At 42.1% G+C, this 12,483-nt stretch overlaps 1 protein-coding gene across 2 annotated transcripts in view; it reads right to left on the bottom strand.

The window, feature by feature from the left end:
• Nucleotides 1–11,816, bottom strand: part of LGR4 (leucine rich repeat containing G protein-coupled receptor 4) — a 57,432-nt gene extending 45,616 nt beyond the window's left edge. For both annotated transcript variants that reach the window (XM_017827007.1, XM_017827008.1), the window contains exon 1: nucleotides 11,694–11,816. In XM_017827007.1, the coding sequence (XP_017682496.1) occupies nucleotides 11,694–11,785 (92 nt within the window). In that variant the 5' untranslated portion in view covers nucleotides 11,786–11,816. The remainder of the gene's footprint in view (nucleotides 1–11,693) is intronic.
• Between the last annotated feature and the right edge of the window lie 667 nt (nucleotides 11,817–12,483).

The following is a 12,483-nucleotide window of genomic DNA, read 5'->3' as shown; positions in this document are numbered from 1 at the left end:
TGCTCTATAATATATTAGTAGATTGTTTTGTATCAGAGTTTGTGCTTGTGCCTTGCTTTGTAGTATTATTAGATTGCTTGAAGTGTGTTCTTGCAGCTAGACCCTCTCACCGACAACCAGGAACCTCATTAACTTGTCACAGTTTGTATTAATAAAGTATGTTATTCTGTAAACTGTTGGGGTGAGTCCCTTATAAGGTGCTGAATAACACATGGGAAGGCCTGCTGAGGGGTTCTCCCTTAGGCTGTTACCCAGCAGTCCCCGAAAAAGGGCAATCAAATCACTCTGACCTTGTGAATCTGTTTGGAGAAGGGTTCCCGTGTGGGATACCTGACAGACTGGGTCGGACAGACATGGTTTTGTTTTCCCTGAGGCACTAACAGACAAATAAATCTCTGTGGGTTGAGCAAATCTCCCCACTCTAAGGGTCGGGCATAGCCCCACCTTTCACGTGACAGCTTCAACACAAGAATTTACAACCATTAGGAACACCCAGGTCACTAAAATTAGGTGGCTTAATAACTACTCTCTAAGAAGCTTACCTAGTTAATTTGGGAAGATACTTTTAATAACACATGCTTAATAGAAGAAATGCAACAAAAATGGACTAGCACCATATATTATCACAAAATAATGACAAACAATCCCCCAAAACCACAGTCCAAAACAAAAATAGCCCTTGCTACTTGTACTTTAGGAAATAGTCATTTTACTAATCCTAAAATTAAAAAAAAATCAGTCTGTGCAGTATCAAGAAGGCTGTCCATTTAATGAAGATAAATATTAGTATGTGCCTTAGATACATCAAAGACATCTCCTCCGAGAAGCTGTCCTACTCCACCTGTACCTCCACTTCTACTAAAAAGACCTCAGGTCTAAGAGCCCAGAGCTTATTTAAGGCCCTAATACATAAAATAAAGTTCTAAAAATGAACAAAATCAATACTAGCAGTACTTTCCCAACCTCTAGTAGTTGCGAATGATTCCGTGGGAACGATGATATCACACAACAGAAGGATCGTGTCAGCAGTTGCCTAACGCCCTGCTTCAGCAGGACCAAGCTAAAGGACCCACTGTGGACTGGGTTATTACATCCAGATGTAAGCCCCCTAAAAACAACACAACACCTCTAAACCTTTCGAGTGCCACCACACACAAAACTCCCAACAAACAAAACACCAAAACCTCCCTACATCTGCCCTAAACTTTAGTGGTACACTGATGTTCAGACTCAGTTATCTCAAAGGCTTACATTAAGTTTCTCGTTCTTCCAACAACTCCCCAGTTTGCCATCAGCCCAGTAAACTACAGCTCTGACTTGAATTTAAATTCAGACCCACACTTGTATTTGGGAGGTTTTCCCCAGAAAGCGCAAAACAGACACAACAACTCTAAGAGAGAAGAGATGACAGTAATGCCACGGTTCTACACTGTGGGTTCATCAGGCAAATGAAGGAGAAGCTGTGGTAGACCTGCACCTTTCAGTAGGTAGCCATTAACTGGGTTTATCTGTACTAAGCAGCCAGGCTAGCTCTTCGCTCACTAACCTACCTTAACCAAGGCAGAGGTGGCAGATGCCCCATCCCTGGAAACATGATGGGGCAAGAAGCATTGAAACTAAAAGGATGAACTGCTGAAGGTGGTAACCTCTTTAGCAAGAAGAGGCTGCATCTCGGGGATAACATGAATCACAGCCTTATAGTTACAATTAGTTTCGCCATCTCAGGCAGAACAGAGGTAACACCAGAAAACAAACACGACTGCACTCCCTCCTGCAACACTACTGCTGCCCTGGCTGCAGTTTTGAATGATAAGTAAAGCTCCTCACACTCTGTCAGAAGCTTTGTCCTTCTCCCAGGAAGGTACCACAGAAAAGAATAAAACCAACTAAAACTAGTAGATTGAAGAAACCTACTGCAAATGTTATTTCACCATCCCAGGTACTGCAGATACTAATTATTAAAGGCAAAAGGTGAAGAATCAAGCCATGGTTCTCCAGCAGTCATTTGCTGTCTCCAGCCTGCTCAAGGATATCCCTTCAGGTTATTCTGACAACTACTCGAATCTTCCTTTCTAGCTTAGTTTAGCAAAGTTCCCTGCTTTCACCTAACACAGAAACACTTTAAAGTCTTAAAAGTACTTACACTACCTGGCAAGGGCAGTAAAAGCTACAAAAACCTCCCTCTGTTGAAAACAGGCATCAAATGAGATTTATGTTTCCTTAGGAAAATGAAAAGATGGGTTTTTTTCCCCACTTAAAGCTGTTGTGTCCATTTTCCTTGAAAGAGGAAAGCATCTTTGCTGGACACAGTAAAAAAACACGGAGCACCATATCTTGTCTTGCATGAAGCCAGAGATTTAATCACTTTTAAATCGACCAGCAGTGGAGATTTCAGAATTATAAACTAGGAAATATAATGCACCTAAACTTTTAATTAGACTCCTTCTATGCAAGAATTCCAGTTCCTGATGTGAAGTTTTGATTGGTTGGATTATTTTTTTTTAAGGATTCTTTATTTTACCACTTAACCAAAGTCAAACTTCCTCAGGCTTCACGATGAGCAGAAATACTTTGTCTCTTGAATAGCAACTTACTAATTCTCTCACATTTTAAAAATAGAAACTCTTATCTTTTGAAAGTGGCTTCAGTCACAGCTTTCATCAGTGGTCTCACACAAAAGAGAATTAGATGCAATGCACAGCATGTCACAGTGTCTCCTGCAGGCACAGGTAGCCTTCTCTCTCATTTTGAAGTACTGCCTCTACCATAAAGTAGCCTGATTCTTGTTACATTTACCTTAAACGTCTTTGTTACCGATGGCCAGAGGGTGATTCTGGCTAGAAAGTGATGGGCAAGAGGTGATGGAAAGGGAGGAGGGGAACAATAATTCTTGCATGAGAAGAAAAGCTGCAACAACAAAGAGGGACCACAAAATGGGAAGTATAGACTTCCTGTAGGATAGAAAGGACAACAAAATGATAGATAAATTAGCCCAAGATGTAAGCAGAGAATGAAAGCAAATGACCCACAGTAACTGATAGGCATCGAAAAGGAAAACAACGCCAGTCTCTCTGAACCCGAGGGACATTTAGTTGCAACAGTCTTGTCTTTTCTGACAATACCTTCCATGCATCACTGCATCTCTCCAGCCAAAGGTGTGCACATTTTAGGTAAAGAAACCTTCCTCACTACCCAGCGTCTCCTAAAACTCACAGGAGACGCCGGTGCTACACTTTCCATCCTGGCTCACAGGCTCCTCTCTCAACCCTCGGATCTGCACTGAGCTGGGGGCACAGGCACCTTCCCACCACACTCACACACGGCATCCGAAGGAATGCTAACGACCTAAAACACACCCCTTTGTAAGACAGATCTTAGGCCGAAAAAACCATGAAATACCCAGCTACAGCAAAGCGAAATTTTATCTCCAGCAAAACCAAACTGAGATCTGCTGTTTAAAAAATAAAATTGACACACACCCCTGGGCTTCCCTGCACTTCTTTATTAGCTATCTACTTTTTGGCTTTTTGACTCTGTGAAGTCTAGAAAGGATGGGAGAGAGGGAAGGAGGGAGAGAAAAAGAGAGAGGAGTGTTGGTTGAAGTAAAGAAGATCATGTTTCAACAAGGCACCTTTAAAATCCTATAAAATACTGCCTCTGAGCAAGCTTAACCTGTTTGCTGATAGATAATAGCATGTAATACTGTAGGCTCCATTCAGTCTTTTCCAAGGTCTGGGCCCTCTGCCACTGAGTTATTTAATTATAACACTTAGAAAATTACTTAGGCAGAGCTATCTATATTTGAATAAAGCCCTCCTACCTACTTGTACAAAACCATTAGGTAATAGGTCTTAATCTTATATAAAATTCCCCAGGTAGTAACTATGATCCAGCTTCAGCAGTACTGAGGCTGTTAATATTTTTAGCAACTAGATTAAATAAGCCAGGATACTGCAAATGAATGTCAACATGACATTGCTGGAAAATACTCAGTAACAATCCGCCACTCACTCGTTACCATTTGGACCACTGATACGTGGATTAACCTGATTAAGTTAACATTGGTGAAGATAAAAAAGACAAAGCAACATATATTCTTCTTAGAATACGAGACCAATGGTTCTTTGCCAATGATCAAAAAAAAAAAACCCAAAAAGGGACAGAAGCATATGCAGCTGAATGGTGATGGTCAGTGCCTCAAACTTGGTCCAGGTCCCATCTGTGTTAACCAAGAGAACTTCCTGGTGTTGTGGCAGCAGGGAGAGGCAGAGAAGCTGGAGCCAAAAGTGGGCAAGGGGAAGACACAAAATCAGGGAAACTCAAAGTTAAAGTAATTTAAGTTGTACTGCAGTGCTACAGTCCTCAAGAAACACATTCAGTGCCGAACTCCTTGTAGGAACATGTTCACTTGATGAAAACCAACATAATTTTCATCCAAATCACACCCTTCAGCAGCCAGTCCCAGGGGAGAGCAGGAGCTGAATTACATCTCTGGTTTAGATCCACTTTCCCATTTAGCCAGTTCCTTCAGGATGAAGATGTCCCACTGAAGGGACAGAGTAAATGAGTTTGCATTAATAGTGCCCATGTCTTAATTGTATTCAGTATGTAATGAAAGCATAGAAAGCCTAGAGGATCAGCAAGAAAATTCTAATTCAATTCATTCAATTAAAAAGAAAGAAATTTGGTGGTAGTGTTTTGCTTCTTTTATCCTGATGACAAGAAGCAAACAATTCTCTTCTGGAAGCACCATCTCACAACTACTGCTTTGAACGGTGACTGCACTGTGAATCCAGTGATGCAGCTAAAACCCAAGGATATGCATTACATGCAGACATGCCAACCCCAACAGCAAGAAATCATGAACAGGAATCAAAGAAGTACCAGACAAAGATGATGTTTACAGAGGAGCCTACACTCGGAAAGTGTTTGAGTTCACAGTGATGTTTGCGTTCAAAATAAAGTTGAAATAACATGTTGGGAAATTAATTTCTTACATTTCATACACTACCTACATCTATTACTGCAAGGTAATAGTATAATAGTATAAAACCTATACTAACATTTATATGGTAATAGGACCCCAATGTCCCAGTGCTAGACTGGTATTGTATTTAAAATTTACATTCACTTTCTGACAAGGTCTCCACAACTGCCAGTGCCCATCTCCCAGTGGAAAGGGCCCACTGAGTAGGCCAACAGCCAAAACTCTGCAGTATTAACTATCCCTTATTTCCAATCCTTACTACCACATCCCAGCACAATTTTCTCCTCCTGATATTCATCTACTGTTCCTTTCAACATGGGCAAATCTATTAATGATAAAATGGAAGATTTAAACCCGATTTTTGCATTAATGTAGACTTTTCTCCTTGTGATTCCATCTCTCCCCAACAACCTTAAGCATGTCCCTACTGCCTCTGACATGATCACAGAGACCTCCAAAACTTAAAAAGCACAGAAACCCGTTGTGTACTCATAGCCCATTCTGCAGTCACTAAAACCCTATCAGACGTGCCATTTTTCATTTATGAGCACGTTTCATTTTTCAATTCTTCCAGGAAACACTCTCATACGAAAGGAAATACCCAAATACTTCAAGCCTCAGTCAGTACCTGCTGTGAGTGGCTAAGAAAGGCCCAGGTTGCGTTCCCACCCAGCAAATACACTTGCCATTTCCTGAGTGCCCGCGCTATCTCGCTAATGAGCGCAGCGCCTTATCATCTGCTGTTTGTATTGCCACGAGAAGCCAAGGGCCCTGTTCAACATGTCAACGGGACCGGCGCTGTACAAACACACAGCTGGAGACACTCCTCACCCACAAGAGTTTGCCGCTTCAGCAGACGAAACAACCGGCGCGGGAGGGGAAACAGGCAGGCAGGGGTGAAGCGAGCTGCCCAAAAATCACCCATAGAGCCTGGAGACCCTCCAGTGCTGCTCCCACGTTCTGCTCCTAGCTACTGCCCACCGTGTCATCTCCAAAACAAATTAATTACCTTTCTTCCCCTTCTCCCCGCCCCTGACGCCCTCCCGGCTTTTTCTTTTTTAGCAGGAAAACAGGACAGGAGATGGTTCTGACAACTCGTCGTTTGCTGGATGTGTAGGTTCTCTCCCATTTGGTAGCGGCGGAAAGAAATTAAGCTCTAACTGCTATGCAAGTGGCTTATATGCAACGTTTTCATCCACTTTTCTGTGGCTCTAACTAACTGGAAAGCGTGTGGCAGTGCCCCATCAGTGGGGATGAGGCTCTTAACCTGCTTTTTCATGGAAACAATCAAACTTCAGATTACCCAGCACCCCCGGCTGTTAAAGGGGATATTGATTATCAGAGGTTTTAGGTAACAACAGTGCATGGAGCCCTTTTTCAGTATAAATTAAAAAAAAAAAAAAAATCCTGCCTATTCCAGTAAAGCTTTTAGCATTTTGCTGAAGCAGGACCTACAACATTTTTACTGACAACAACAGAAAAGCTGCAAAATTTCAGACAGGTCTGTTCCTGCAAAAGAAGTAACATCCCCCTTTTTCTCCCACCGTATCTCCAAGTTATTTCTCCTGCCTTCTCCTTCCCATGCCACATCAACCTGTTGTTTTGGTGTTTTTTTTGTTTTTTTTTCCTTCCAACAAGATGTCTTAGCTTTCTTTCAGACACAGTAACTAGCTGTAATGTACCCTATTCATGTGCCAATCAAGCCATCATCAAGATCTTAGAGGGAACAATACTTGTATGCAAAGCCCTATTTTGAACTGGTATTTGAGTCACTGCATGCCAGCCATTAAGCAATCACACATACGGTTAATGGCCTATGTTGACACATGGTGGGGAATTAACCTAGAAAAAAATTCCACTGCATTATTATGAAAGCGATCCTATCCCAGAATAGGAATATAGCGCAAATTAACACGCTTTTCAGTTAATTTTTAAGAGCCACACTTTTGGTGCAGATTACAGGGCTAAAGGAAGGGCTTATTGTAAACTGGAGGAGGAAACAAAATGTCTTTCAGTGCAGGAGCATTTCTTTTACACAGTTAGAGATTTACATACTTAGAGATTTTTTACAGCGGAGAGTAAAATTATGTATTATTCACAGTTTCATAATTATTTACTCTGTGGAATACAGTAATGCCAGGGAATTTGAGTACAAAAAAAAAAAAAATCAAACCGTGTGACAGGCACGCTAATCAAGCAGTCTGAAGGCAAGTCTATGCCGAGATACTCCTGTACCTTTGACTATTCATCACAAAATGCAAATAACCTGTGCAAAACCACGAAGAGGTCCATGGACAAAACCAAATGGGAACTCGGATCATCCGCATCTGTAACCAATTTGCATGGGCTGCTCTCACCCACACTCCTGGTAGGGAAGCATGGTTACATCACAGCTACCCTCTGACTTTAAAGTTTTTTAAAATCATTTATACAAAGTAAGATAATCTTAGCTCAAAACACACGCATCTAAAACCACGCATTACAATCATCGTTTTTGGCAAAGCTCGAGATTATCTGTAAAGCCAGGAAAGGAAAGCAGAAAGATTTCTAATTTTTTTAATCCATAGGTCTCCACACACCGGGAAAACCAGAATGCAGCAACAGGTTACACACTTAAGGCTTCAATCAGTCACACCCTCTAGGTGTATTTCTGGGCTGTGGCCTTTTTTTTTTTTCCCCTTTTTTAATCAGATGAAATCGGGGGTTAGCTGTCAACATACTATGGCCCCAGAAAGAGCCACATCAGCCCAACTATGAAGCAGCAGACTCCTATGGTAACAGGACAGAGCAGAAGTACTGAAGACAGTGGGAACTTCACACTAAGAGAAAATATAACATGTAGCTACGCCTGCAATGAAATCCACACCGGATGCCCTACAGGAGTTTTATGGAAAGATATTTGTCATGTTTTAAGTAAATAAAGTTTAACACTATATCTGCAGCTGAGTTAAAATAGGGCAGCACTGCCAGTTGTATCAATTGTCCTTACCATCGTGGAATCAAACTGAACCATCAATCACCAAGGTTAACTATGTCATTTTTAAACGACTCTAACTTTGAATTTCCTTTAACGAGTTGTCAGTCCCAAATTTAACACATAATCTGAGTTTTGATTTAAGTACATATTGCTAAACCTGACACCGGCACTTCACACGTGATCAAGAGAAGGTTTTGTTCATTACAGTTGAGGAAGTTCTCAAGCATTTTTTCCTTATCGAAAACCTCCATGAACAACCATTGCTGAAACACTAGGAACATCACCAAAGTATGTAATCTAACCAGTTTAATGAGATCTGGGTCCCCCCGCCCTGCTCCAGTCTCAGGTTTCTGCTGCATAACCACCAACACCTACGAGGCACGTTTCATTCCATTTAACAGCTTCAAGGGCAATTCCATAAAACTTAAACCGCCTCAACGGGAGCATCAGGAGCCACGCTCACCCTCCGGACTCCAAGGACACATCTCTCTCCACCTAGCAACACTCTATTTACTAACAGCAAATGTTTCGCACCAAAAGCTCCCCGTTACAGCTCCGGACAGAGACCCAGCGAGGTTCAGCGACTTGCCCCAGCAGAGACTCATTTCGTGGGTTTGGACAGGTTGTTTTCCTTGCCCAAACCTCTGGTTCAAAGGAGAATAATCTTTCTGCATCTCCATGAGGAAGGAGGAGGTTAATGCTGCCTAGACAGAGCCCTGCACTTAAATCTGCTTACTGATAGAAAAGCACTGCTATCATTGCACACATATTCATACAAAAGCCTTCTGTTGCAGTTTCACCGAGTGTTTCTGCTGTTGCAAAAAGAGAACATAAACAGCTACAAATCCAGTTTCATAAAAATGCCAACTTTAGTAACTCTAAGTACTTTGAATTTTATTCATTTTCTTCTGGTTTATTTTGGTCTTCTAGTCTGTCCCACCCAATGTTTAGAAAGCAACCAGAGCCTCAAAAGTTTGGGCAAGAGCTACATTTTTAGATGACTAAAATCAAAAAAGCAAAACAAAATTGGTGCATGAACACAGTCACTGATATGATGAAGCCAGATCACAAAATGTAAATGCCTCAATCAGTCCAAACCTATATACAACAGCTTCAGCATTTAAGAATTTTTTTTCAATTACATATAACATGTAACTTGGATGTAACTAAAAATTATTTCTGGCAAAAAGCACTATAATTATCTATAAGCTGTGGGAAAACTAAAAGCACATAGTACAGCTTCCTAGTGCCAAAATAGACTTCATGGCAGCACCTGGAATGGCCTTTTTAGAACCAAACATGCTTTCGTGTAGCAATTTTCAAGGCATCTTAAATTAGCTGACGAAGCACGAGCAGTTCTGATAAGATGTAAAACTTGACTTTTGGAAATTCTTGGTCATTTATCACACAGCATTTTAACGTAAGAGTAATTTCCACTTTGGGACATTTAAAGGATTAAAGTCTGCCTCAAGTTTCTCACATGGCAGCATTCACGTGTGCCAACACACAACCCTTGTATTTCTCTCAGGAAAGGGTACCTTTAGCAAACAGCAAAGTGAGGGTTGCTGCCTATTGACAAGGAGTGTGGATGAATACCAGAATCCACACAGCCTCAGTAGCTTTGTATCTTTATTCTGGTTTCAGCTACATTTCTCTTTTTTTTGGATTTGAGATGGACGTCCAAGTCCCTTATGTATATGAAGACACGGGTTGAGCATCCCCCTGAGCTTCCAGTAAACATTAGACATGAATTGAAAGGAAAGCTGCTCAAAACATCTGCCAGGACACTCCTAGAGAAGAGCTGCACAAAAGCTCCTCTTTATGCAAAAAGAGGTGAAGGAGGAATGAACTCACATGCACTTCCACCTCCAAAGGTCTGAGGACAAAAGGCAGACAGACTCTCCTCTCACCTGCAGCAGAGGTAAGATGAGGAACATCACCTTTTCCCTTTTGTTTTATACTATTATTATGAACTCTGCCTAAATGCAAAGAGGCCACCACAAGCACCCCATCCCCTGACAGCTGAGCAGCTAACCAAACAAAGATGGATCAACTCTGACTGAGACATGGATCCTTGCTCAAAATTTGCCTCAAACCGGAAGAGATTTCTCCAGAATCCAGTCAGTGAACATGGTTCTTAATCAGCTGAGTCTCTTCACACATTTAAACTACAACTAGAGGCTTAAACAAAGAAAATTTGGGGGGGAAAAGAATTAACTTTGAATTATAAAAGAAAGAGTTTTGGAAAAATATTTTTATAATGTACTGGACCAAGCAATAGGGATGTGGGAGAAGGGGTGACAAGTTTCAGGCACAGAGGCAATTTTTGAGGTCCTTAACAGCATGCAGACACGTATTCTGCCTTTGTAGGGCTTCCCACTGACCTGCACAGGTTATCTCTCCATCACTGTGGCACACAAAGGAGCCAGCACTGCCTGAGCTGGCAGTCACAAGAGGGTTAATGCACACTGCACACCAGTTAGAAAAACCTACAGCTAAAATCAACTGCAATTTCAAAGAAAAAAAATAAAGTATGAGGAGAAAAAGAAACCCAAAAAACCTCACTCACTCACACACCCACAGAAAAAGCTAGTACAGAGTACACTGCTAGCATGGGGAATCCAGTCCCTCACACATTCCCATTCCGTACCAGCATATTCACAGTAGTTTTCAATAAACATCTACACAAGTCACTGAAAGAGGAAAAAAAAAAAATCTGTTTTCTTTCATACAATTCCACAAAAATAACTGTCATCACAACCATCCTTGTGGCAGAAGAGTCCATATTTGCCTGCAGTGAAATCCGTCTGCAGCTGCCCTGTGGAAAAGACAGCCAATAATTGGCTTCTTTCACCTCTGTTAACCACGAACAAAAGTGTCATTCAGCTCCCAAAAGGACAGAAGGCACCAATGGATGGTCAGCTCTCCGAGCCAATGGGCTGGAATAACAATAACCCTGTAGCATTTTCTTTTTCCTTTTGTTTAGTCTTTCAAAGCCCTTAATTAAGACCCTCACAAAGCACCCCTACAGGCTTCTTTCAATGAGGCATTACACGCCTGTTTTCTTGTATTTAAGGAAGAAAAGTAACAGGGATTTCTGAAACACATTAAGCAGTACACACAATTTCCATGTATTCACAACTGAAATACTGTTACATTTTAGCTTTTAAATATTATCGTCAATAACAAGAAGTTCAAGCTTACTGTTCCCACTCTCTGCTGTACCTCCCTTGCTACGTCGAGAAAATAAAAGTAAATACAGGCAGGCAGAAAACTGGCCCAACTGCAACAGCTCGCTCAAATCCATCACAAGACAGCAGCTTCCAAAACGAAGGCAAGTGGAACAAAGCATGTTGATGAAACATCCCTGGGCATCCTGAAGCAGACAGCTGAGAAAGGACCGGGTAGTGCTGAGGCTGCACATGACACGCTGTCGTTGTTTGGAAATAGAGCTGGTGAAGGCTAAGGTATTAAACCCTGATGGGTAAGTGGCCTCGTGTACAACTAAATATCTGCTTGCGTTTAATATGGATGAAGGTAATCTGTACTCCACTACTTAGGACCGAACCGATGTTTGTGTATCAAAAAGGACATCTGAGGACTACCTCTGCTTTTCAGCAGCACAGGTGGACGCTGCTTAACAGAAATGCTACAGAGACTTGCAGTGTTTGAGCCACAAATAGGAAACAAAGCGGTTTTAAGAAAATGCTATTGAAATATCATCCTCACCGATGCAGGCTGTGGTTGGCGGAAACCCAGTCATCTAATCCTTTCCCACTCCAAACCGCAGGATAACGTGGCTGCTGGTTTTCGTGGGGCATCCAGCGGACGCGGTGAAGGGCACAGGGGTGGGTGGGGAGCACCAGGTAGAAGCATCACCTAACAAAGCCATCACCCGGCCAACCGCGGGCCAAGCCCCTCAGTACGCTGCAGCCTCAGTCCATTATGTTGTAAATGCCCTTGTCCCGTGAAAGGCGGCACACAGGCAGCTTCCTCACAGGACCGACCCTGCCAGTCCAGCCAAAAACTACCAAAATCATTAGCAGAGGGTATTTTTCACGTCAAAGAACCACAGGCTGAAGCTTTGGGAATTCTCCCCTGCAAGAGAACTGGAATAGCCTTTTTATGATTGACGGAAACCCCACAAAACACAAGGAGAGAACAGAACAAAGACGTTTTTATTACAAGCACCAATCTGAATGAATACAAAAAGCAATGGTTTAAAATCCTCCTCTCTACACTACCTGTGTATCCAGCAGGCACTCTTTAACAAGCACCACATGCTATAAAGAGAACTGAATGCATCTGGGCAAAAACTGGGAAAGAGAAGGCTTTGGGGTGACCAAATTGCGGCCTTCTGGTACCTGAACGAGCCCACAAAAGAAATGGAAAAAGACTATTTAAAAGAGCGTGTAGTGACAGGGCAAGGGGGGATGGCTTCAAACCAAAAGCCAGTAGGTTTAGATTAGATACGAGGAGGATATTCTTTACTGTGAGGGTGGTGAGGCCCTGGAACAGG

This window comes from Lepidothrix coronata, unplaced genomic scaffold (genome assembly GCF_001604755.1).
Source record: "Lepidothrix coronata isolate B3197 unplaced genomic scaffold, Lepidothrix_coronata-1.0 Scaffold133, whole genome shotgun sequence".
Taxonomy (NCBI): Eukaryota; Metazoa; Chordata; class Aves; order Passeriformes; family Pipridae; genus Lepidothrix; species Lepidothrix coronata.
Note: the sequence above shows the minus strand (reverse complement) of the source record. Positions and strands in the feature narration are given on the sequence as shown.